At 37.8% G+C, this 26,454-nt stretch overlaps 1 protein-coding gene across 1 annotated transcript in view; it reads right to left on the reverse strand.

Moving 5' to 3' along the window:
• ATG10 (autophagy related 10) overlaps window positions 1–25,160 on the reverse strand; it is a 144,905-nt gene extending 119,745 nt beyond the window's left edge. Inside the window, exons 1-3 of the mRNA XM_058168817.1 lie at window positions 24,828–25,160; window positions 21,248–21,370; window positions 6,425–6,535 (exon numbers count right to left, since the gene is read on the reverse strand). Of these exons, the coding sequence (XP_058024800.1) occupies window positions 6,425–6,535; window positions 21,248–21,370 (234 nt within the window). The 5' untranslated portion in view covers window positions 24,828–25,160. The remainder of the gene's footprint in view (window positions 1–6,424; window positions 6,536–21,247; window positions 21,371–24,827) is intronic.
• Between the last annotated feature and the right edge of the window lie 1,294 nt (window positions 25,161–26,454).

Genomic DNA, 26,454 nt, shown 5'->3' on the forward strand with positions numbered 1-26,454 from the left:
TAAACAATTGTTCTTTTGAAATAATGAACTGATTCATGCATCACATTAAGGCATTATTTAACTAGAGTTTCTTAAACAAACCATAATCAATGTTTAAAATCTGGTACTCTATAAATCAAGATTTATAACTCATAATGGCTGATTCAAGCAAATTGAATCACAACTAAGCATATGACACTATAGCTCAGAGGTCTTCAAACTTGGCAGCTTTAAGACTTGTGGACTTCAACTCCCAGAATTCTCCAGCCAGCTAATGCTGGCTGGAGAATTCTGGGAGTTGAAGTCCACAAGTCTTAAAGCGGCCAAGTTTGAGGACCCTGCATAGCTGAATACAACTAGTGAATCCAACCAATACATGGTTGCTATCTATTGTAAAAACAACAACACTGAAATAGTTTAGCTCTCTACAATATTTTACAATTATTACAAGTTTATCACCAAAAATGAAAGTATTAGAAATAGAAAAAAATATTAAAGATGAAGATCAAGCATCTTTTGCTGCCTCTGCTTTTTTGATCATGTCAAAAATTAACTTAAATCCCATTTATGCAATTCATAAAAGCACCATAAGGCTTTACTGAGGCTCAGTGTCATATTTTAAAGGATCTGTATTCATGTATTAGATGCCACTCAGAGTGCCTTCAGGCCTCAATTATCCGGTTATGTAAATATAAATAGCACTATTAATAAAGTTCCCCATCTCATAAACTATTATTAACTAAGGAAGGTAAAAAAACCATACAGTTGAGGTCCAGATGCTTCCATATGCATTTAGGATGAATATTTTAAAATACAATACCCAAATAATAATTGTTATATAAATAAACACAAAGGGATAAAACCCAAGCTAATTAGAATAAACTCACTATGCAGAGCAAAAACACTCCAGTCAATCTAGTTGTTTTTTACTTCCTTCATCGCAAATAGCAGTTTCAGAAGATGTTGGACTGGGCAATAATATGGAACAGAAGATTCAACTTCCCTACTTCAAAAAATCAATTTCACTCTGCTTTCTCTGCTTAAAATTTAAAAAAAAAATCAAAATTCTGTTACATTTCCTTATCTTTCTTTGACACCTTCAACTAATAAGTAACATAATATAGAGAAAAATCATTATTCTTTAAAATGTTTCTTTGTATATTATTCTAGCAAGTTTTGTACTTTCACTTATCAGCAACAGATCTTTTTTTCCTTCAATATAGCCTGAAATAAAAAATTTGTGAAATCATAATTTATTTTTCATTTTGTTATGAGCAATACATAAATTTAATTTCTCTAATAGGTATTTTTCAGCAGCCTCTGTGTTGTTTCAATGGCCTTCAATTTTCCAATTTTTCTCTTCAGCCAGCACCTAATTAATAACACTGAATCCTAATTTTTGACATTATTGGGAGTTAGTAGCAGACTAAATATACTCCATGTGAATAGCCCAGCACAGTTAATCCTCAAGTTACAAGTGTGCCATCATGATTGTAACTTGGGATAGGTGTGTTCTGTCTCTTCGCCTCCGTCCGAACGATGGCTTAATTAGCCGGCTCTTATCAGCTCTGGCAGCAAAAGAGCCAGCGTCTGCCAAGAGCCCTCATTAGCTGCCAAGACGCTGGTGAATCACAACCTTCAGCTCTAGTCAATCAGTGGATTTGCCTGATACAAAGAGACACACCAGCTCTTGCTGCCTTTTACATCCTGTGGGGTATGGCTCCATGACTCAGCACTTCCTAGGCCTGCCCCTCCCCTGCTTCTGTTGTTCCCTTCTCTCCTACCTACGAAACCTAGGATTCAGCCAAGTCTGATTGCTGTCAGCTGGGTCTGCAGGCATGGCCTGGGGGGGGGGGAAAGAGTCAGGGGAAGGAGGCCTCGTTATCTCTTTCACCTGGCCTGCTTCTGGCTCCTGGAGCTGAGCCAGGGAGGCCGGTGCTTCCGAGGTAAGTCCTGATGGCCCTTCCCCCTCACTGTCCAAGTCACTTTCTGGCAGCAGGCCCGGCTCCAAGGCACTTTCGGGCATGGGGCCAGGTTCAGGGGCGGGAGCCACAAGGTGTAAAAGGGCTTGGTCATGTGACCAATCCAATTTTACAATCTTTTTTGTGGTGATGGGTAACTGAATCACTGCAGTTGTTAAGCCAACATTGCGGTCATTAACAATCCAATGGTTTGCTATGATTATATCGAAGTAAATACTGGTATTCAGCAAAACCTTCATAAACATGGTCACATGACCATAGGGTTGGCAAATTGATCTATACACAACCCAGTCGCCCGCTAGTAGGTCCATCAGAACTTCAAACAATCGCTAAGCAAGCAACCAGTTGTACATCAAGGACTAGAAATCAGAAGATTACAATTTTTAGGCCCTGTCTTAGGCATGAAAGTCTCCCTCAACCCAACCTCCCAGGATTTTTGTTGTGGTGAAAAAAAGAGGTAAGAGTATTTAAAAATGGAATGAAATTAGACAAAATCTAATTTTTCCAGCAAAGGTGGGATAAAATTAGATAACAATTAATATAATATATTATAATATAATAATAATAATAAAATAAAACTGTGCCTCCCAAGATGTTATGTTAGTGTATTTTTTCTTTCCTGATATAGTTCCCTTTTCCAACTTTCTACAGCTTTTTAACACAAAGGGCCACAGGGCAGAAAATACCTGCAGAAAGCACATCTCCTCAAGACAGTCCTTTCAGCAGTTCCAAGAAGGCTTCCACACCCATTCGCCCTACTCAGGTGACCCTGAAGATACCGATAACCCTTCTAGTGCTTCAATGACCCTCTAAAACAAGGGTGTCAAACTCAAGGCGCCGGGGGCGCTTAGATCTGGCCTGGTGGGCTGCCCTGGAAACAGCAAAGTACCGTTCCGTGGTGCTTCTGTCAGTGAAAACAGAGCTCACAGCTCACAGCCCGTAGCCCTCCCGAGCTCTGTTTTCACAGACAGAGGGTTGCAGGAGGCCATCGCAGCCAAAACGGAGCTTAGGAGCCTATTTTCACTGGCAGAGTGCTCGGACCATCACAGCCGCCCCTAACACAAGTGACGTCAAATTGGCTACACCCACCCTGGCCCCCCAAGGTCAAACACAACCCTGATGCAGCCCTCAATGAAATCGAGTTTGACATCCCTGCTCTAAAAGGATGCAAATGACCAGCTGTCTGCAAGGAATATAAATCCTTCCATTCCCCACCTTCCAGTCAGAGCTTAAGAAACTTCTTGGATGAGAAGCAAAACGTCGCCAAAGAAAAACAAGAAACTCCAATTGCTCTTGAAAATGCACCTTCAGGAAAACCATGACCTGGATGACTGAGAATCTCCATAGACATACAGCTTTTTAATTATTCAAGTAGGAACAACACTACAGAGAGTCCTCAACTTACAAACATTTGTTCAGTCACTGTTCAAAGTTACAATGGCATTTAATAAACAGTTTTGTCAGCAATGAGAGCAGGAAGCAAAGATCAGTTGGGATGGTGGAGTGCAAGGCACTGAGGTTCCAGCATGCGGGATGGAGACGGTGAATGCAATTGTGACTGGGGCAGATGCAGTTCCCAGGCAGTTGCCACTTTGCAAGGCAGGGTAGAAGGCACCCAAAGGTCAGAGATGGTGGGGAAATAGATGGGTGGAAGGAAATGAAAGCAGTCCCTTATCTTACTGAGGCTCAGGAAGTTGAGAATGGCTTGTGTTGGTGCTTAATAATGCACAATTCTCAGTTAACAATGAGAATTGGGACTGCCAGAATTGCAGTCACTAAACAATGTGGTCACATGATGTCTTAGTCTGTCTCACCTAGCGATGAACAATTTCAGTCCTAATTGTGATTGTAAGTCAAGGACTACATGTAACATCGAATTGTAATAAACACAAGAAAATCAGCTCATTTATTGCAATTAGTCTTAAATCTGATTTTAGTTAGCTATTCTCCTTTATTTCACCTTTAAACTGGTTCAGATACAAAACAGAACTTTTTAAAAAATGACATTGGCATGGATTGTTTCTGGCTTATGCTAATGTTTGAACATATCGATTCAAATAAGGGCATTATAACAACAAACCTTGATTCACAGTTAAACTCAAGCAGCTACATCATGCCAAAGAGGAAGTCTACAGGAAAGGAGATAGAATGCTGTACAAACAGGCCAGGAATGTATTAACAAGGGAGATCAGAGCAGCAAAAAGAAGCTGCTCTGAAAAGCTGAAGAATCAGTTCTTAACAAATGAACCAGCAAATGTGTGGAAAACCCTTAAAAATATCACTGGTTACAGCAAGCCTCCTTCCCATGCTTTAAGGAATCAACAACTGGTAGATGACCTGAATCTGTTTTACTGTAGATTTGAGAGGGAAACACTGTCAACTATCACCATCCTCTCCATCTCAGATACAACAGCAGCCAAGTCTCCTACAACTGATTCCATCTTTCTGGGACCCCCGTCACTGCTGAACACAAAAAAAAATGTCCAAGGTCTATTTCACAGACAAAAGCCTGAAAAAGCACCAGGCCCAGACAAGGTAACTCCTTCTTGATTGAAAGTTTGTGCCGACCAATTGGCCCTCATCTTCACCTGCATTTTTAATAAATCGCTAAAGATGTGTTATGTACCTTCTTGCTCACTAAAGATGTGTTATGTACCTTCTTGCTTCAAACACACTACTATCACCTCAGTGCCTAAGAAATCCTCCATCAAGGAGCTGAATAACTACAGATCGGTTGTTATGACATTCATAATTATGAAAACCTTTGAAAGGCTAGTGCTGGCCCACCTGAAAACCAGTCCGGATCCGCTGTTGGACCCCTTGCAATTTGCCTACCAAGCAAATAGATTGGCAGATGATGCTGTTAATATAGCACTGCACTACATCTTACAACATTTTGAATCACCAAGGACCTATGCAAGGGTCCTTTTTGTAGACTTCAGCTCAGCATTCAATACCATCATTCCAGATATCCTTCTCACTAAAGTGACTCAGCTAGCTGTGGCTGACATCCTTGTAAGTGGATCGTAACAGATAGGAAGCAGCAGGTGAAGATAGGCAAAATCACATCAGATACCTGTACAATTAGCACAGGTGCCCCTCAGGGTTGTGTGCTCTGTCCATTATTCTTCTCTATATATACCAACAACTACATCTCAAAGGATCCCATTGTTAAAGTACTGAAGTTTGCAGATGATACAAACATGACTGGTCTCATTCGAGACCATGATGAATCTCCATATAGAAGGGAAGTTGAACAACTGGCCCTGTGGTACAGCCAAACAATCTTGAACTGAACACATTCAAAACTATAGAGTTGACAGTAGATTTTAGAAGAAGCCCTCCTATTCTACCACCATTATAATAACAGACAGCACAGTAACAACAGTAGTTTCTAGGTTCTATAATATCTAAAAGGGACACATAACATCAAAAATATTATCAAAAAAGTACAGCAAAGAATGTTCTTTCTGAACCAACTCAGAAAGGTCAGATTGCCCAAGGAGCTACTGATACAGTTCTATAAAGGAATTATTGAGTCTATCATTTGCACCTCTATAATTGTCTGGTTTAGCACAGCAACCAAACAAGATAGACACAGACTTCAACAGGTAAGTTAGGATTGCAGATAAAATAATTGCTACCACCTGCCTTCCACAGAAGACCTGTATGGGGGTACTGCATGAGCCAGAAAGAGGGCTGTGGAAATATCTAAAGACCCCCCACTTCCTGGACATAAACTGTTTCAACTTCTTCCCTCAAGATAATGCTATAGGGCGTTGCATGCCAAAACAACCAGACACAAAGGCAGTTTTTCCCCAGGCTATCATTTTGCTAAACAACTAATTCCCACAACACTGTGTATTCCCTAGGATGTCAAACCACCCTAGGAGGGTCGTGATTACCTATTATCTTTCTCATCTTTTCATTTTTCCTATTGCCTATTTCTTTAGCTTCTTATGACTATAACTTTTGTTGTTTATATCTCATGATTTATGTTGATTGCTTTTATTTAGTATCCTATTATGATTTAGGTTGATTGATTATTTAGTATCCTATGACTATCGCTGAGTGCTGTATCTTATGAGTTATGATGATTGTATTTTATGGTTATGATCAAGATTTATCACTTGTTGCTTGTATGTACACTGAGAACTTATGCACAGGATACACATTCCTTGTCTGTCCAATCACATTTGGCCAATAAAGAATTCTATTCTATTCCATTCAATTCCATGTTATATGTTTGATACATAATGAAACATTTGATCTTATAATCAAAAACATGGTTAACAAGCAAGCTTGACACTATATATGAACAACAGCCTCTATTCTGTAATTATTCCAATTAAGTTTATAATCTACTTGGTAACTCATTTGATGAATTCTCACATTTCTAAATTTTGATTTAAATTATAGTATTAAAATATCTTGGTTTGATCAAAAGCAGAAATGTTACATACCTCAACAGACAGAAATGTTGGTTCATCATTTACTATGTCCACTCTGCCTGAAGAAATACTTCTGTTTTTCAGCTGAAAATGTGTTTTAATCATGTAGCCATCAGTAGAGTCCTATGTTCAGAGTTTAAAAGAAAGCAACATTTCAATGTTTTTGTTCTGAAGAAAATTTTTTACAACTTAAAATAATTTTAAAGGATTTTAAATAAATTATGTAATAAGCAAACTGATACAAAAGCATCCCATAATTAGATACTTAAGTCCTTGAATATTCAAAATTCTGTGAAATTGAGCTTGTCTCCCAGATATTACATGGATACGTATATGTCATTTTCTTGGCAACAATGCATAAGTGGTTTGTCATTGGCTTTTTCCAGGGTGTTTTGTCAAGTGTTATTGCTCAATATTCTTAACACAGTATATAAAAATTCAGAATTACTAGATCTACCCCTACCCATATTTTCTTATTTATTTTTATTTTATTTTATTTGTCACAACATCATACAAAAAGATTATATAGTATATACACATATAAACATATATAGGAAGAAGAAAAGAAAAACAATAGGACAGGAACGGTAGGCACGTTTGTGCGCTTATGCACGCCCCTTATGGTCCTCTTAGGAATGGGGTGAGGTCAATAGTAGAAAGTTTTTGGTTAAAGCTATTAGGATTATGGGAAGAGACCACAGAGTCAGGTAAAGTATTCCAAGCACTGATGATTCTGTTGCAGAAGTCATATTTTCTGCAATCTAGATTAAAGCGGTTTACATTAAGTTTAAATCTATTGGTTGCCCTTGTATTATTGCAATTAAAGCTGAAGTAGTCTTTGACAGGAAGGACATTACAATAGATGATTCTGTGAGTTAAACTTAGGTCTTGTCGAAGGCGACGGAGTTCCAAGTTTTCTAAGCCTAGGATTTCAAGTCTGGTGGGATAAGGTATTTTGTTGTTTTCAGAGGAATGGAGAACTCTTCTTGTAAAATATTTCTGGACACGTTCAATTGTATTGATGTCAGAGATGTGGTGAGGGTTCCAAACAGGTGAGCTGTATTCTAGAATTGGTCTAGCAAATGTTTTATATGCTCTGGTTAGTAGTGTGGTGTTTTGGAAAAGAAGCTACATAAAATTAGGTTTACAACTCTTAGAGCTTTTTTGCTATGTAGTTGCAGTGGGCTTTGGCACTTAGATCATTTGACATGAAAACTCCAAGGTCTTTAACGGGATGGGGTCGTCTGTAAGGTAATGTCCATCTAGTATGTACTTAGTTTTAGAGTTCTTTTTCCTATATGTAAGACTGAGCATTTGCTGGTTGAAATTGAGCTGCCAATTTTAGACCAAGCGGTTAGATGGTCAAGGTCATTTTGAATGATAGAAGTGTTGTCTGTGGTGTTAAATAGTTTGACATCGTCAGCAAAGAGAACACAATTACTTGAGATATGGTCACAAAGATCATTAATGTATAGAATAAAGAGTGTTGGTCCAAGGACGCTGCCTTGAGGAACGCCACTCTTGACAGGAACAGGATTTGATAAAGCATTGCCAATTTTGACCACTTGTTGTCTGTTAGACAGAAAAGCAGATATCCATTTGTGGAGGGGTCCTGAGATGCCATAGGATGTTAGTTTAAGGAGAAGTTTATCGTGTACTACTGAGTCAAAAGCTTTGCAGAAGTCTATGTAGATTGCATCTATTGATTTGCCTTGATCTAGATTTGAAGTCCATATGTTTTTGCAGTGGAGAAGTTGTAAGTTACATGATAACTTTTCCTGAAACCAAATTGTTTGTTGGAGAGTAGGTTGTTAGTTTCTAAGTGTGAGGTAATGGATTGATTGATGATAGATTCCATGACTTTGCAGGTGACGAGCAAAGGGAGATCGGTCTGTAGTTTTCGACTAAGCTGGGGTCTCCTTTTTGAAGATGGGGATGACTGTGGCTAGTGACCAAAGTTTGGGAAGAGAACTGGTAGTGAAAGCTTTATCAAAGATAATACTTAGGGGTTCAGCTATATTAATGGAAAGTTTTTAAGAAATATGCACATAGACCATCAGGTCCAATAGAAAGCGATGGTTTTAAGTTGTGAAGAGCTTTACCAACGTTGTCTTCTGTGAAATCTATATGAGTTAAATCATCATAGTCATTGCTGGTTCGTTTGTGGAATGTTGGATATGTGTTATCGGAGTTAACAAAAACTGAGCCAAAGAAAATGTTGAAGAGGTTTGCTTTGACTGTTTCGTCATTGCATTCTTTGTTGTTAGAATCTTTTAGTGGTGGGATGGATCTTGAATCTTTAAGTTTACTGTTGACAAAATTATAAAAGGCACGATTGGAATTTGTGCGTAGAAGGTTTTCTTCTTGCTTGGTGTGGTAATTTGTGCATTCAGTTTTTATTTGGTTGCATATGTTTCTGTAACGGTTTCTGAAGTTTGTAACATAGCCTTCTTTGTTTCTTTTCAGAGGATTTTTTTGATTGAAGCTTTTTTATTGATATGGGTAGTTTGTTTTTCTTGGACATGGTAGTCATTCGTGGTACATACAATTTAATGACTCTATTGATTTCAAGTAGGAAGATTCTATAGAGGTCATCAGCAGTTATGCAGGTTGCAAACAGATTTTGCCAGTTCAGAAGTGAAAGATCGTTGTTTATAAGGTCGTAATTGGCTTTCTTGAAGTTCTATTCAGGTTTATTCAGATATAAGGCCCCTTTAATTTAATGACATTCAGTCTCATGTATGCATAGGATTGCTACCTCTGTGATATTGATTCTATCCACTTCCTTTCATAATACTAGAAAAATCAATCCATTATTCTTCTAATCCTTACTTTGCCTTTTTTTTCTTGGAACTACTTCAGTTAATTGATAATCTTAAACCTGATTTTTTCTCCCTCAATTTTCTTATTGGAGGAATCTTTTCACTTTTTTTCTAAACTATTTTAGTAATATCGTATTACTATCAAATATTAATTCATTGTCATTTTAAAACCAGTTCATCAAATACAACCAACCATTATAAATTTAGTAGTATTACAATAGAAAATGCATTTTAAAATGAGTAGGTAATACATGAGGATTGAATCTAAGAAAAGTTCAGTGTTCTGCATACTGATATTTTCATAATATGCAGTAGAATCTGATCTTTCAACAGAAGAATAAAAATACTAAATTTCACTAATTAAAACAGTTATTAGTTAGCTAACTAGAAACAAAATTTTCAGATGAAACATCTTCAAAAGAATTGAAATTTTCTAAGAACATATTTTGATTATGATACTCCAGGTGATACTCCAGGATGACGGCATAATTATTTGTAAAACATTACAATTTAAAGCATTACATGAAGAGGATGTGTTCCTCTTACAAAACAATATTTGCCTTACAAAGTGTATCATGATATGATTTTTCCTTTTGCCTTACAACAAAATGTATCCTATTCTATGTGGCACAGAGAAAATAAAACACAAGGATAAATATTCATAAATAAAACTATTTAGTTAATACCATACTGAATAAAAATTTCAAAACAGTCAAAACAAAACAAGGTAGTATTATTATTAAATCATACATGCTGACCCATTTTTCAGTTAAGTGCAGATGGTAAACCTGTAAATTGTGACAAAAAAGGCACAAGCATTCAACAGACATTCAGTAAAAGCACTTGACAAGAAGCATGAAGGATTCTTCCCATATGCCACTGAAAATGGGACAAAAAAAATTACCATCTGTAAAACAGGAGAATGTGAAATAGCACTTTCTAAAATTAAACATTAAAGTACATAGACCCAGAAATGTACTAAAGGGCTCTGTAAGAATGAAAAAGTATAATTAAAACTGCTAACTTAATTTTCAAAATGTGAAGGTTTTTTGGACTGTAAGCATTATAAATGTCTCAATATGGTGCTTAGCAGCTTCAAATACTCTTAAATTCTTATCAGCTAGAATTTATCTAGATACATCTCAGTTTAGGTGACTCGCAGGATCAAACCTGTTATAAGACCAAATCACCCTTGGTTTGGTCAATCACTGATGGTTGATCTTTACAAAAAAAAGAAGAGAGATTACAGTTATTTTATTCTCTTTGATTCGCTGGCAACTTTTGATACTGTTGACCATAGATCCCTGTGAACTGAATCTATATATTGGAAGTTAGAGACACTGTATTACCCCACTTGTATCTATGGGGTCATATTCAGGAAGAAAACTGGATAATTCCAAGCCAGTTAAACTGAAAGATTCCATAACAATCTATTTTATCCCAAATGCTGGTTAACTTTTACATGTTTGTTCAAGGGGAGTGCCACTAAAATGTTTTTTATCTATTTTAAAAGTGTTAGTATCTATCTGTTAGTGTTAGTGCTTATTCCCAATTTGCTATCAGGCCAAATTCCCAGTAGCTTTATATGATATGAACCTAGATACCTATAGGTGTGTGCATTCTCACGTAACTGTCTGTCAAGACTTACTGGGAATGCCATATTTTCCAGCAATTTGCTACTGTGTGTTGTGACCACAGGAAGGGCATTCTTGATTCAAGTACCCTAGTGGTGAAATTTCTCCAAAAGTACCCAGGGTCATAATGTTCACCTAGGTATAGTTTATCTTTGTGCTATTGTGCCTTCTGGTCTTCTTAATTATTGTCAAGTAGCTTGTTTTTAAGCTGGTTTTAAATATTTCATTTTTAGAAGTTTCAACTCTTTAAAAGATACTGTAAATGGTTTTTAATTATCCTTACTTTGGAATTTGAATATTTACTACTGAAAAATGGATTACAATTTTATAAATCAAATAAATTCACAGCATAAAACCTGAATATGTCATATTACACAAGTAATCCCGAGAACTTTGGCACATTGCAGCTCAAGGAAGGGATATTTCATTCCTTTCCCCACTTTTTCTCAGAGCAAAACTACCCCAATGGAATGCTGAGGCCCCTTTAAGCTCCATCTTTTTTTTGTTTTCACTGCACAATGTCAGCCCTCTATCATTAGCAGCCAGGCCATGCATGCCTCATCAGCAGCTGAAACAAGAAGACAAGCTTCCTTGAGCTGGAAGGTCAGCTGAGGCAGCAGAGTGCTGGAGAATGGGGTTGACTGGGATTCAGCTCAGGCTTGCTAAGCGTGGCAAGAAGCCCCAGATCTGCTTGTTTCCGAAGGTGCTTGCTGCAGGGGAGGGTCTAGGAGAGCCAAAAGGGCAAAGATCGAAGGGGCATAGACAGGTAGGGAGACTTGAAGCTCTGACCTAGAAGTGTCTAAAACCAAAATGTTTTAGACTAGGTTAGGTATTTATTTTATTTATTTATTTTATTTATTTTATTTGATTTTTATACCGCCCTTCTCCCGAAGGACTCAGGGCGGTGTACAGCCATTTAAAATACACAAAATACACATTAAAAACAAGATTAAAACAAGACATATTATAGGGTGGCCGAAAATTTAAAACAATTAACAAACCTTAAAATATAAATAACCCCAATTAAAATTTAATAAAACTTTTAAGCCAGTCCCGCTTGAATAAATAGGTGCGTTTTCAGCTCACGGCGAAAAGTCCGAAGATCAGACACTTGACGTAAACATTTGACTAACAACTGGTAAATTTCACTTAATGACAGCAACCTGGATTGCCAAGATTGCAGTCGCTAAGTGATGTAATCTCATGATTTCTCATTTTATAACCGTATTGCAGCAATTGAAATTCTAGCCTCGCCTGTGGGCGTAAGTTGAAAACTATCAATGTAGCCACTATTTTCAAGGAGCATATCAGGATCCACTTGAACTTCTGTTTCTCATTAATAGAAAACCAGAGGAATTATGTAATGAACTTAAAGAAGTTGTTAAGGAAGAATGTGAAAAAAAGACTGCCAAAAATGAAGAAAGTGAGGGAAGAAAACTGGATGGCAGAACAAACAGTGGAAATGGCAAAGTAAAGAAAAAAGCCAAAGCCAAAAAAGACAATCATATCAAAAGGGAATTTAACAAGGAGCTTCAGAGAGCTGTTAGAAGAGACAGAACACAGTATTATAACAATATCGGTAAAGACACGGAAGATGGAAACAAACATGGAAAGCAAGGGAAGTCTTTCAAGCAATCTTTTAAGTCAGAAGAATGTTCTAATTGATATGCTAAAGAATGCCAATGAACAGATAGTAGCATATTCAGTGGAGAACAAAGGAAAATAAAAGGAGTATACTGAAACACTATACAGTAGAGATGTCTAAATATTCAATGTACCTTAGAAGATATTCTCTACTTCTAAGTAGAGATGAAGTTAGGTAAACTTCAAGCCTTACCAAGCCAGAAGGCTAGGGTCTCCCAGCCGACATACAGGACTGTGGGGACCGATGCTGGCGCGTCCTAGGCTTGGCGGGGTTCGAGGCCACAGGCGCGGCCATTATTTTGGTCGTCGCCTGGGCGCTGTGCCAGTGACACGGGGCATTGGATTTATAACTGCAGCAGCCTGGTGGTGAACAGGGCACGGAGTAGAATTGAGGAGGAGAAGGAAGGAATATCGGTGGCGTGGTGGAGTGCTCCGGTGCGGGGGTTTCTCTCCCTGCGGTTGGAAGGAGCACGAGTTATTTTGGAGAGAGGAGAACTTAAAATAAGAAGATTACGGTTTTGTGGAGCTCTGGAGAGAAGAGGTGATGGAGAAATTTAGGAGGGAAGGTTTGAGGCCCCCTCCTTCTGGGGAACAGTGGTGGCGTCCAGCTTCCGCCTTCACTATGAGAATTTTGATGACATCACTTCCCTTGACTTCCTGGTTGACTAACTGTACTCTGGACTCGTTGCTCCTGTGAGTGCCCCTGGTGGATCCGGAGGAAATTACAAGGATACTGTGCTTGCCTGAGGATTTTGATTCTTTTTTCAAATGGCAAAGGTCAGAGACCAACTGCTGGAGAGATGGAGAATTCTGGAAAAGTTATCCAATATGGACAAGAAACTGGATGATTTGCAAAGAGGCCAAACGGAAATAAGAGAAGAAATTGTGACTATCCAAAAGGATTTAAAGGATACTCAACAAGTCTCAGCAGAAAACAAGCAGAAAGTGGAAGGTCTGGAGGGTGAAATGCGGCAGTGCAGAAAGAGAGGAGGCGACAGGCTATGCTGTGTTTGGACTACAGATGGATAAAATGTCTTATTTCCTTAGGTTTCAAAATTTGGAAGAAGTGGACCAAGAAGACTTGAGAGATGTTGTGACTAAATTGTTGGGAGAATTTCTTGGGAGAAGTGTTGATTTCATGAATTGGGATGTGGATCGAGTTTATAGAGTTAATTCGCAATATACGCATACGCATGCAGTTCCCAGAGAGGTTCATGTCAAATTTGTGAGAAGAGAGACGAGAGATGAAATTCTTAGAAAACATAGGAGTGGGGCACTGATTTACAGGGGCAGGAGATAGCCATTCTGAGGCAGATTCCCAGACAGGTCGTGAAAAAGAAAGAAATATTATTTTTGTCAAGCAAATTGTACCAGAAGGAGTGGGCTTCAGATGGCTGATGCCAGAGGATTGATGATTTTCCGGGAGGGCATTACGAAAAAAATCAGTACAATTGCGGAGGCTACGGCCTATGTGGAGGAACACAAAGCCTTCCTGGAATCAGATGACCCAGGAATTGAAGAAGGGGAGGTTATAGATCATGGGGCTGAAGCGGCTGCCGCTGTTGCGGCCCTGGAGTTGGGTCAGGCTGAACCCAGAGTTCTGAGATCCAAAACTAGGAAGTGATAAAGATATTTGGGATTGTGTTGGTTTTCCTTATTCTCTTTTGTACGATATTCTGTTTATTCTTGACTCTTCTTTATTACGTATTTAAAATTTGCAAACTTTGCTACTTCGTGTCACCTGCTTGCCTTATGGCTGTTGTATGTGTTAAAAAATTTGAGTAAAATTCTTATTTTAGATAAGAAAAATGAAAATTTACCATACCTGATATGTATTTGTATAAACCTTTTTTGACTAATAAAAACTTTTTGAACAAAAAAAAGAATGCCAATGAACAGATAGTAGCATATTCAGTGGAGAACAAAGGAAAATAAAAGGAGTATACTGAAACACTATACAGTAGAGATGTCTAAATATTCAATGTACCTTAGAAGATATTCTCTACTTCTAAGTAGAGATGAAGTTAGGTAAACTTCAAGCCTTACCAAGCCAGAAGGCTATAGGAAGTTAGTATCCTTAATACCTTTAATTTCACATGCTAGCAAAATAAGGATCATCTGACACAGATTATAGCCCTATATGGGAAAAGAAATGCCAGATGTTCAGGTTAGCTTTAGAAAAGCCATCATAGAAAAGGATATCATAGCTGATGCTGGATATTTGAGAGAATAACACAAAGAAGTAAGTATGTGCTTCATTGAAAAGCCTACAATTATATTTTTCACATCAAGCTGTGGAAAGTGCTAAGAAAAATGGGGATCCCAGATTTCCCACTGTCTTCCTGGGAAATGTATAGATAGGTGGGAAAACCACAGAACTCCAGTTATTTATTCAATCTATATGCTGAATATATATTAAGGAAAGCTGGATAAGAAGATTGTACAATTGAAAGAAAAAATATAAATAACCTGTGCTTTGCTGATGAGCCTACCGACAGTCAAAAACACAAAGGATCCAAAAGCCTTGGTACTAAAAGTCAAAGAGCATAGTGAATAAATAGGACTAAAATTAAATATAAAGATAACCAACCTAATGATAGCAGTTGCAACAACCAGTCCTAGATTTGACAATGAAGGTATCAACATGGTGGATAGCTTCTGCCTTTTAGGATCAATTATCAACTGTAAAGAAACAAGCAACCAAGAAAACTAACACTTGATAGAGCATCCATGAAGGCCTTGACAAAAATATTCAAATGATATGATGTGTCTATACCTCGCTACCTATCAAAATATTCTACTTCAAACATATTATGCAATGAATCAGGTCTCTGAAAAAGGTTCGAATGCTGAGAAAGATGGAAGGAAATAAATGGACACTGAAAGCAGGAAGGTAGATGCACTCAATTACACTGATAAGTACACTGCTGGGCAATTTCACAAAACAGATTAGAGATAGATCATGGTGGAGAAGATTGGTAGGAATTAAAAATCTGAGGCACATAGTCTATCTATCTACTGCTGTTTATATTACTGCTGTGCAGCTTTGTATAAAGGTAGAAAGGGTTGTTTCCAACAATTAGAAACCACATTGTATTTTGTTTGTTCTCCAAGGACCACAAGAAATATGTCCAGATTCCATTTTGGGGAGTGAAAACATACCACAGCTGAAAACATATTACTGAGAATTAAACAACAGAAGGTTGTGGAATTTAGTTCAGTATAATAATCTGGGGAAATTCTGGGTTGTCCATTTCTGCTTTGCAATAGAATGGAATGGAATGGAATGGAATGGAATAGAATAGAACAGAACAGAATAGAATAGAATAGAATTTTTTATTGGCCAAGACAAGGAATTTGTCTTGATGCATATGCTCTCAGTGTACATAAAAGATAAGATACATTCATCAAGAATCATACGATACAACACTTAATGATAGTCATAGGGTACAAATAAGCAATCAGGAAACAATCAATATCAATATAAATCATAAGGATACAAGCAACAATGTTACAGTCATACAGTCATAAGTGGAAGGAGATGGGTGGTGGGAACAATGAGAAGATTAATAATAGTGCAGATTTAGTAAATAGTTTGACAGTGTTGAGGGAATTATTTGTTTAGCAGAGTGATGTTGTCTCTTGCCCGCCCTCAGAGCAGCCGGGGCCTTCTTACCTGCTCCCGCACACTGAGGAATGTATGCCTCCCGGTCCCAGTCCTGGCTCCATGCCCACACAAACTGCAGAAGGAGAATCTCCCTGCCCCAGCCCTGACTCCATGCCCAGGCAAACGGAGCAGCTAGACCCCTCCCCCTCCTCCACAGCAGGTGAGCCTGAGGAGGGTTTATTACCAACAGCTGATTGGTGTGACCCTCGCATCAGAAGATTGGAGAGGCGGAGGCTGCAGAGGGAAGGGAGGGGCAGGCCTTAATGAGTGCTGAGTCATGGAGCCACACCCCATGGCCTATATAAAGGATCTACTTTCTGGCAGTCTCTGAGTCAGGCAAAAGTCAAACTTATCTTGCTGAAGTCACTTACTGGTCTCCTGCCTGCTCTGAGGACTTTGCTAGGACTTTGGGCAGAGCTGCAGAGGCACGCCTGATTCGGATTTCCCGGACCCAGCCGTCAGCGGAGGAGTGGGACACGACAAGTGATGGCGTTTGGGAAAAAACTGTTCTTGTGTCTAGGTGTTCTGGTGTGCAGTGCTCTGTAGTGTTGTTTTGAGGGTAGGAATTGAAACAGTTTGAGGATGGTAGAGGACAGGAAGGCCTGGAGGAACGTTGTCCATGGGGTCGCGATGGGTCAGACACGACTTCACAACTAACAACAACAACAACAACGTCCAGGATGTGAGGGGTCTAAATATTTTCACAGCCCTCTTTTTGACTCGTGCAATATACAGGTCCTCAATGGAAGGCAGGTTGGTAGCAATTGTTTTTTCTGCAGTTCTAATTATCCTCTGAAATCTGTCTGGTTTGGTTCTGGGTTGCAGAACCAAACCAGACAGTTATAGAGATGCAGATGACAGACTCAATAATTCTTCTGTAGAACTGTATCAGCAGCTCCTTGGGCAATTTGAGCTGAGTTGGCGCAGATATACACACTATTGTTCTTCATTCGAGTTTTGTGTTGCTGTTATTTTTGATATTTAAAAATTGAATTTTAACATTGGCTAAATGGAAACACTTCTCCTGTAACAGATGAGAAATACTTTTAAAGACTGATGAGACTCAAGAATTTCTTCTCTAGATATATTTACTTGCTATTTTAATCACTTTCCTCTATACCTCCCAATAATTTCATGATACATTTCTCAAAATCCATATACAATCATCAGTTCCAAGACTGTACAGTAATGTTCTCATTAGTGAGCATTCAAGGATGAACCATCCCCAGATGTTAGTGAATTATAAATCCCAGCATTCCTCATCACTGTCTATACTGATAGGAGATTCTGGATATTGGGATCCGATAATTCCTGCACTATACCAATTCAAAATAGAGAGAGGGGAAAAATCTGCTTACTGCAGTTTTCCAGATAACAGTTAACTCCCAAGTATCACATTTCTCCTATTAAGCCACTTCTAGCTATCAACATGCACTTGCAATATGAGGTATAGATCCAAGAAACCGCTTCTATGCCTGGTTTATGCTTGCACAAAACCTTTAGAAAATGTGATTTATCATCTACCATTATACCCCAAAATGAAAAAAAAAATTATCCTGCAAAAATCCTGCATGAAACAGCTTCTCCAGGTACTATTAACCAAACCGAGTTATACATTTCTTACACGTTAGCTCATTTAAGAAAATTAAACATGTTCTTGACATGGGTATTTTTAAAAAAGACATTATTGAATTAAAATGTGTAACACAGCATGGATTCCTAGTAACAATATCTACTGAAAGACAACTAAAATGCATGGTTGGTAATAAACAGTAGCTGCATATTAACAGCTCATTTCTCAAAGAAAGCACAAACAAATTGGGGGTTTTATTAGCTGTTTCATTAAGTTTTATTTGAGAGAAACACACACAAAAAGCATATGTGCAACAGCTGATATAAAAGGATTCTATTCCAAACAATCTCTGTTCAAACCCCATTAATGTACCATTAAATTACTTGATAAGTCTGCAAATGTAACTATAAATTTAACTCTTTGGATAATATATCATTTCTGACAAGAGTTTATTTCATTTGCTTTAATTTTAAATCAATATATGTCTCTTTTCAGCATATTAATTCTCTCCTCTAAGCCACATTATCTATGTCTGTCTGTCTGTCTGTCTTATCTATCTATCTATCTATCTATCTATCTATCTATTCCAGTGGCATAGCCTATTTTAGCATTTCTTTCATCAAGATTTCACCTAAAATATGTACTCTTCTCAGTATACATTTGAACACAAAACCAATTCTTTTCAAGAAAATTACCTTAGTTGCTTTTACTGGCATCTTATATTTATGTTCCCACTAAAACCTAATGAGCCAATCAGAATGTACTTTTGCTGGAACAAACTATGACTGTACATGCCATAAAGACTATAGTTGCAAACCAAATCTAAGTAGTACAAGAACATAGGCTTACTGGATAGGAAAAAAAACCTACATATTCAGTATCTTGCTATAAAGTTCCCTACTAAACATTGCATTCAATCTCACAAATTGACAATTCTTGGATTTATATATTTAAAGTTGGAAGCAAAATCACACTGTATGAAATAAACCTCATTTGAACCTTATGCTAAACATAAATACATGTAAATTTACTTTAATATACATTTGTGGCAGGATGAGGTGCCCTGATGGACTTGGCATAATATAAAATGGTCTAGGTATAAAGATTTTATTTTTCTTGTCAGTACCAACTCAACTGTTAGATTAGACATCTAGCAGCTTCATATCCGATTAAAGTACCGGAGAGGAGGCCCATCAGATGTTTGGAAAAAATATATAGCAGGCAGAAGTGTTAGACAATGGTACAATCCTCAATGTTGAGGATTGCTGGACACTTCTGTACTGAATGGATGGACTTGACATTGTGGGAATCCAGACACATGTGCAAGAGGAATCTGTAGCTGAAAAGCCAATCTGTAATTGCCATAGAAGCAAGTACAATCTGAACAAAATGTCTGGAAAGGAGTGGCTGGTGGATAAAGCACCAAGGACAGCTTGACAAAACTTGTAATTCCAAAGAACTTGGGCAAACAGTCGTTTTTCCATCTTTTTCTTTTTCTCTCTAGACTAAAAGGAAAAAGTAAAAGCACTGAAACTGGCTAATAGCAAGAATACCAAAGTTGTGATAAACAATCTTGTATGAATCAATGAGGAAGCACAAACTTTAAAAAATAAACTTTACAAAAATTATTACAGAAATGTCTCTATAGGCTATTGCATATACGGTATCACAAATAATTTATCTATCACTGCAGTTAGAGGAGAACACTGCAGGTGTCCATATGTATCTAAAAGTTCCTATCCCTCTTCCAATAGTACTTATGCCCAAAGTCCTACAACTGAAATACAACCACAAAGACATACATGAGTATCCTGTTTAAAGTCAGACCACTGGTGCATCTAGTTCAATGTGATGTACAGCTCACTGACTGGCTGCCCAATCTTTGGGTCATTTGTTCTATATGCAAGCAGGGGTGAAATGCTCCCAGTTTGGACCGGATCACGGGTGGTTCGGAGAACCGGTAGCAAAAATCCCTGCCTCCCCCATGCCCAGCTGAGCTGCATGATCATCAGAAGTTTTTGTTTTTACTTTTAAAAGCATTTTTTCCTCAGCCGAAAAAATGCTTTTAAAAATTAAAAAAAAAACCTCTGATGATCGCGTGGCTCAGCTGGGATCATCAGAACCTTTTAAAATCATTTTCTTTACAACCTCTTCGGCCGAAGTAATTGTAGAAAAAATGCTTTTAAAAGGCTCTGGCGAACCCAGCTGAGTTGCCTGATTGGCAGAGCATTTTAAAAGCATTTTTTTACAACCTCTTCGGAAAAAAATGCTTTTAAAAGAAAAGCCTCTGACAATCAGGCAACTCAGCTGGGATCATCGGAGGAGCCTTTTAAAAGCATTTTTTCTACAACTTCTTCGGCCGAAGAGTTTGTAAAAAAAAATGCTTTTAAAAGTAAAAAAAAAAAGTTGGCCATGCCCATCCACACATTACCCCCCACCAAGCCATGCCCACAGAACAAATGTTACATTTCACCACTGTATGCAAGCAATATGGCTACAGCAAAAGCCCAGCTATTCACAAAATGGTTGTCAACAAGGCTTGTCTAGTTATAAGTAAACATCATGAAAACATTTCACAAAAGAAAACTTACAGTGTTCAAAGAAATCCATCTCTCTTAAAAAGAAAAAAGGCCTGTCCTTAGTGATTTGTAAACATAAAATATTCTTCTCCACGCAAGCAGTTTCTACATCTACACTACATAACCAACAATTTAATTGATCACTGTAGATTTTTGTTTGTTTTACAGAAAAAAATTATTTCTCCAGGTAAAAAGGAAAGGAAGCTTTTGTTAATTGGAACAGAATCTAAAGGATAAAACTGTTTCCAATTAAATGCTATAACAATGAAAGCCATTGTAAAAAAACTAAGAGGAAAGTGTTTACACTGGTTATTTTTGCAATTTTCAGCTTCTTTTCAAAAGCAAGTTAAAAATATTTATAAAGGAAAAGAATAGCCAATTTTCAATGTCTATTTTATTTTGTTTTGTTATATTTTGTTGAAAATATCTTAATACTTGTATTTAATAATTGAAATCAAATACCACATTAAAGTTTTAAGGAAAAAACAATGCTTTACAAAAGAACCACAGGCCGAATAAGAACTAAACTTAGATAGACATCTTATTGTTTATAATTCTTGCAAGAAAAGCTTTCAGAAATCAAATTACATAAATTTGGATCTTTTATCTTAGTCTAAATATCGAAGTACAGTAGAACCTCTGATCACAAACGCTTCTGATCATGCCCAAATCAGGTTCCAACCAAAAAATTCACTTTTTTTTGTGGCCAATTTCCCCTTCCGCGCCATTTTTTTTTGTGACAAATTTCCAAAATTAGGTTCGAGTCACAACCATTTGCATTGGTTTGCGACCAAAGTTATGGAATGAATTATGGTCGTGACCAGAAGTTCTATTGTACAATAAATCATAACTTGATAACAACTACTCTTAGAAAGTCTTTGTTATAAATGGTTTAAGATTTGACGTTTGCCCATACCTTTATGCTTCTCCATTGCCAATTATCCCCAATTTTTTGTGAATATTGGAGAAATTCTGTACAATATTGCTTGAATTTATTCTCTTCCAAAAAGAAATCTGCATCAACCAAGTTAAGTGACATCTGTCAAGAAATGGAAATGTTAGCATTGGCAGAAACTGTGAACTCTGAACATATTACTTATCTCCCAAAGGAAAGGAAAGAGAGAAAAATGGAAAATTCAACATATAGTAGGGATTGGACTCATGCCTAATCACTTTGCTACAGAAGGGCATCTGAAGGGTACCAACTTAGGAAGCACTTTTGAAGTAATACATTTCTGTGCATGAGTCTGAAAAACTATTAAAGAAGAAGAAACTTTGCCATTTTTAGCTTTTGTGCTAGTTAAACATAGGGTACTATTTTCTTACCAATCAGAAAAATGTATTTCAGTGTTCTTTACTTCGTAATAAAATGTGTATTTTTCCTAGTACTCCAACCTGGAAAGCATTTAGCTTAACCATTTGCTTTACCAAGAAGAAAACAGATTGAATAAGCAAGGGACCTTAAGGACTCGAGTGCCGATTTGACTGAACTTGACAGAAAGCCCCAACTATCTTATTTTTAAAGGGAACTATTGATTAACAAATATTGTCATTATCCCAGATTATTGTGAACTGGGAATTTCATATTCCAGATTTTGGATTTTATCAATAATTACTATGTCTCTCACTACTATGACAGATACAAAGCATTAGTTAACATGGAGTACAGGTGATATAATTCTCAGACACCTAAAAGGAAGATTGTTTTTAGCAAATAAGCATATGCAACAATTACAACAGATCAACCTAGAAACCTATCAACCTCAAACCTATAAACAACTCCATTTCCATGTGCTGAAATCTTTGAAAAAATTACGAATTTTATTAGTTCTTATTTATTTATTTATTTTAATAAATAAAAGTACAGATGAACAACATTCTAAGTTTTGAAGTTGTATTTATTCATTTATGTAATTAATCAATTAAAAAAAACTAGGTTCAACTTGGGCAACTAGCATCACGCTAAAAACAGTATAAAATATTCACATCAAAAATAACAATTAAATTTTAGCCTCTAGTTTATGTTACAAAACTATCTTTCTTTATAACTTTTCAAAACTGGTTGCACTCTGCAGAATCTGCTGAACTTGTAATTCACCATAGGGTTATTTATGATCATTTATAATCCTGTTGCCTGCATCAGATTGAAAACTGTGGCAAAAGATAGCTAAATGCCTAATAGAGTATATATTACATGTGGATAATCTAAAGCTAGATTCACAGTCTAAGACTACTGAAAACCTAACCAAAGAACTAAGAATTATTAAGTAGCATCAAAGAATATAGACAGGTCCAAACACGGTGGATTTTTTTTTCATATTATGATGTTCAGGGCTGATGAATTCGGAATTTCCAAATATCAAGGAAAACTTTTAGGAATTGCCCTGCAGGTGCCAAGCATGATGTAACAATGAATTTCTTTTTCCGTAAGCATCAACTTCAATCCACAAATCCTGATATTTTGTAAGTTTTTCCAATTTTTTCCCCTCACTTAGCATTACCCAGAATAGAAACATCAATAAATCAGATTAATTTTTTTCAAGTCTGTTATATCAGACATGTTATGAACAAAGTGCCTCTCTGTTTAGATCTTAAAGTCCCATTAGATCTTAATTGTCTCATTTTCAAACTTTCTTAACTTGAGGTTCCCAGTAGTTTTTACTGCATCCAATTCCAAATCTCTGACAAAGTTTTCAATGAATAATTCTGGCAACTTAATGACACTGCTTGCAGTCAGTTTGTGAAATTTTGCTGCAGCCACTGATCAGTCAATTGTTTCATCCTTTTTAGTACAAAGGCGACATTTGCTGTTACATGTTGAATTTTGACCTTCATACAACTAATTGGCAATGCTTGTTGTTGAGCTGCCAAAATAAAGCCTTCAGTTTCTTTATTTAATACTCAATTCTAACCAACTCCATGTGGATTTTATATCAGCTTTTCCTCCTCAACCTTCAAATATTGACCATACATTGGCTTGTTCTTCCAATTAACAAATTGGTTTTCATTTCTTTTCTATATTTAACCTTCACCTTTGCTGAGTTCAAGAGCTTTCCTTGAATGACTTCTTAGTTTTTCTCCACATCAGGCCATGCTTATATCAATATTATGGCTTGTTATAGTCAACCAGATGTTTAGACTACATTTGGCATTTTTATCCACCTATTGAAAGAATCCTTCCCAAAGACCTGGGATAGGGACATATTGTTTGATGTTATTAGAGGTATCACAGGAGGTGAGCTATTCCAAGTAAAGCTGTCTTTTGCAATTAACTAATGGTGATTTTGTCAGTGCTGATGTACAAGTCTGCTCCAGTGCTTGGAATTTCACCCAAGCTTTTGGAATTGCACCCAAGCACCAATTATTGTTGATACTATCTTTGCTTTGTTTTGCCATAGTCCTACTTCTATTTGCAATACCTTGTCCAGGTAGAGCCCTGTGGACTATCCAGACTTTTTTTGTCTTTACTATCATAGCCAATTTATTTTCAGACTATTCAATGGTTCCCATTATATTGATTCAGTTAATCAAAATATTTAAGGTTGCCTTTTAAGATCAAGTCCTCATTAAGTCCTCTTATATAAATACAGATCAACAATAAAATATCAGAAACATTAATGGGCCTCTGGTGGCTCAACAGGCTAATGCAGTCTGTTATTAACACAGCTGCCTGCAATTACTGCAGGTTCAAGTCCCACCAGGCCCAAGGTTGACTCAGCATTCCATCCTTTATAAGGTAGGTAAAATGAGGACCCAGATTGTTGGGGGCAATAAAAGTTGACTTTGCTTAATACAATGTAAGCCGCCCTGAGTCTTCGGAGAAGGGCGGGATATAAATTCAAATTTTAAAAAAAAATTAAAAAAGGCAGTGGAAATGATAAATGCAGCATTCAATCAATAAAGCAAGACAAAATAAACTTACACAAATATGAAGTTTACAAGAAATTTTCAATCTCCAGTTGCACATTTACTGTGATGGGGATAGGTAAACCATCACTGGATTACAAGTCCAGAAACATGAGACCAGCATTAAAAGACTCTTAATCCTCTATTGCAGGGGTCTCCAACCTTGGCAACTTTAAGCCTGGCGGACTTCAACTCCCAGAAGCCCCCAGCCAGCAAAGCTGGCTGGGGAATTCTGGGAGTTGAAGTCCGCCAGGCTTAAAGTTGCCAAGGTTGGAGACCCCTGCTCTATTGAAACCAAGAGGCAGGGGAGTTGCCCTTGAATAATTAAAGTATATGAAACTTATTTAAGCAAAACGCCATACATTCCATAACGTTTATGGGCATAAGGTTAATAATTAGTTAACCTTAGCAAATAATTAGCAAATAATTAGCAATTAGTATAGCATAATAGATTCTAAGGAGCCTATTCCCGCCTATGAAAGAGTATACAGGGGATACCAGATGTTGATTTCTACTATCTCCATAGTAATCTTTCTCAATCTGTCTTCCAGATTTGTTGGGCTTCAGTTTCCCTAATACCTAGTACTCACCAGCTGTTGGGAATTTAAGAGTTGCAGTCCAAATATACAAGTTGCAGAGAGGGATGAGATGAGCTGAAGCTGGATCGGCGCTGGCGCTGGCTGTGAAAGTCAGCTGGAGCTCCGCCGGCATCCGCCGTTGCCGGCAGCAGCACACGGGCCTTGGGAGGAGTCAGCTGGAGTTGGGGCGCGGCCGGAGCTCCGCTGACGCCCCGGTATCTGCTAGCTCGGCTCCAGCTGATCGGTGCTGCCGGCGAAGGCCACCTAAGCTGCGGGCGGTTAAGACTTAGGGCAGCGACCGACGCTGGAGCTCTGCCAGAGCCCCAGAAGGCGGCGCGCCCGGAAGAAAAGAGGAAGAGGCGGGGAGAAGAGGGAGAAGGGGTTTGAAAAGGGAAAGGTTTTGGCGGGAAAGAAAAAGGAAAGAGAGGCGAGGAGAGAGAGAAAGAGAAAGAAAAAAAGAGAAAGAGAAGGCAATAGGAATAAGGGAGGCTTCTGTGGGGCAAACCTGAAGGAAAGCTAGAGAAAGGACTGAGAGGGAAGGGAGAGAAAAGAGGGAGAGGAGGAAGGGAAAACAGAGAGACTGAGAGAAAGGGAGACAAGCAAAGGAATCAATGAAGGAGCAGAAGCTGTGGAAGTAGAGACCAGCAAAGAGAAGGTGGGGAGGGAGAGAGAGGGAGGAAGAGACCAGCTGTCCGACCACCACCCCAATTGCATGATCCACCCACTGGGAGGGGACTGATCACCACCCCATTGTGTGACCCACCTGCTAATAGGAAACTGCACAATGAGCTGGCTGGAATGATAAGACAGCAGAGTCCAGTTGATCCAGGCAACTTAGTGAAGATAGAATAGCTTTCATGGGATGCTTTATACTCAGACCCAGTCTGGAATCAGCTAAAGGGAAACCCCTGAGTTATTATGAGTTCATAAGGAGTGTTACAGACCCCTTGCATCTTGGACACAAACTGTTTCAACTCCTACCCTCAAAACAACGCTATGGTCTTGCATACCAAGACAACTGGACACAAGAATAGTTTTTTTCCCCTGAACACCATCACTCTACTAAACAAATAATTCCCTCAAACTGTCAAACTATTCACTAAGGCTGCATTACTATTAGTCTTCTCATCGTTCACCCATCTCCTCCCACTTATGACTGCATGACTGTAACTTTGTTGCTTGTATCCTTACAATTTATATTGATATTGATTGTTTCCTGATTGTTTATTTGTACCCTATGACTATCATTAAGTGTTGTACCTTATGATTCTTGACAAATGTATCTTGTCTTTTTATGTACACTGAGAGCATATGCACCATAGACAAATTCCTTGTGTGTCCAATCACACTTGGCCAATAAACTATTCTATTCTATTCTATTCTATTCTATTCTATTCTATTCTATTCTATTCTATTCGCAACATAAGCAGAGGAAACTAAAAAGGCCACAGCTGATTTTCCACCAGAATGGCTTCCAGGTGTGAAAATGAGAAAGACTGGCTGCAAAAATGCCTGGCTCACCTACATGGAAGCCAAAATATCTCACCTAACAGAGATGATGGTCTCATAGACAGCAATGGGTGGTATGCCCTTGAATGGAGGCGCAGATGGGCTGATCAGTGGGGGGAGAGGCTCTTCG

Source organism: Ahaetulla prasina, chromosome 2 (assembly GCF_028640845.1).
Source record: "Ahaetulla prasina isolate Xishuangbanna chromosome 2, ASM2864084v1, whole genome shotgun sequence".
NCBI lineage: Eukaryota > Metazoa > Chordata > Lepidosauria > Squamata > Colubridae > Ahaetulla > Ahaetulla prasina.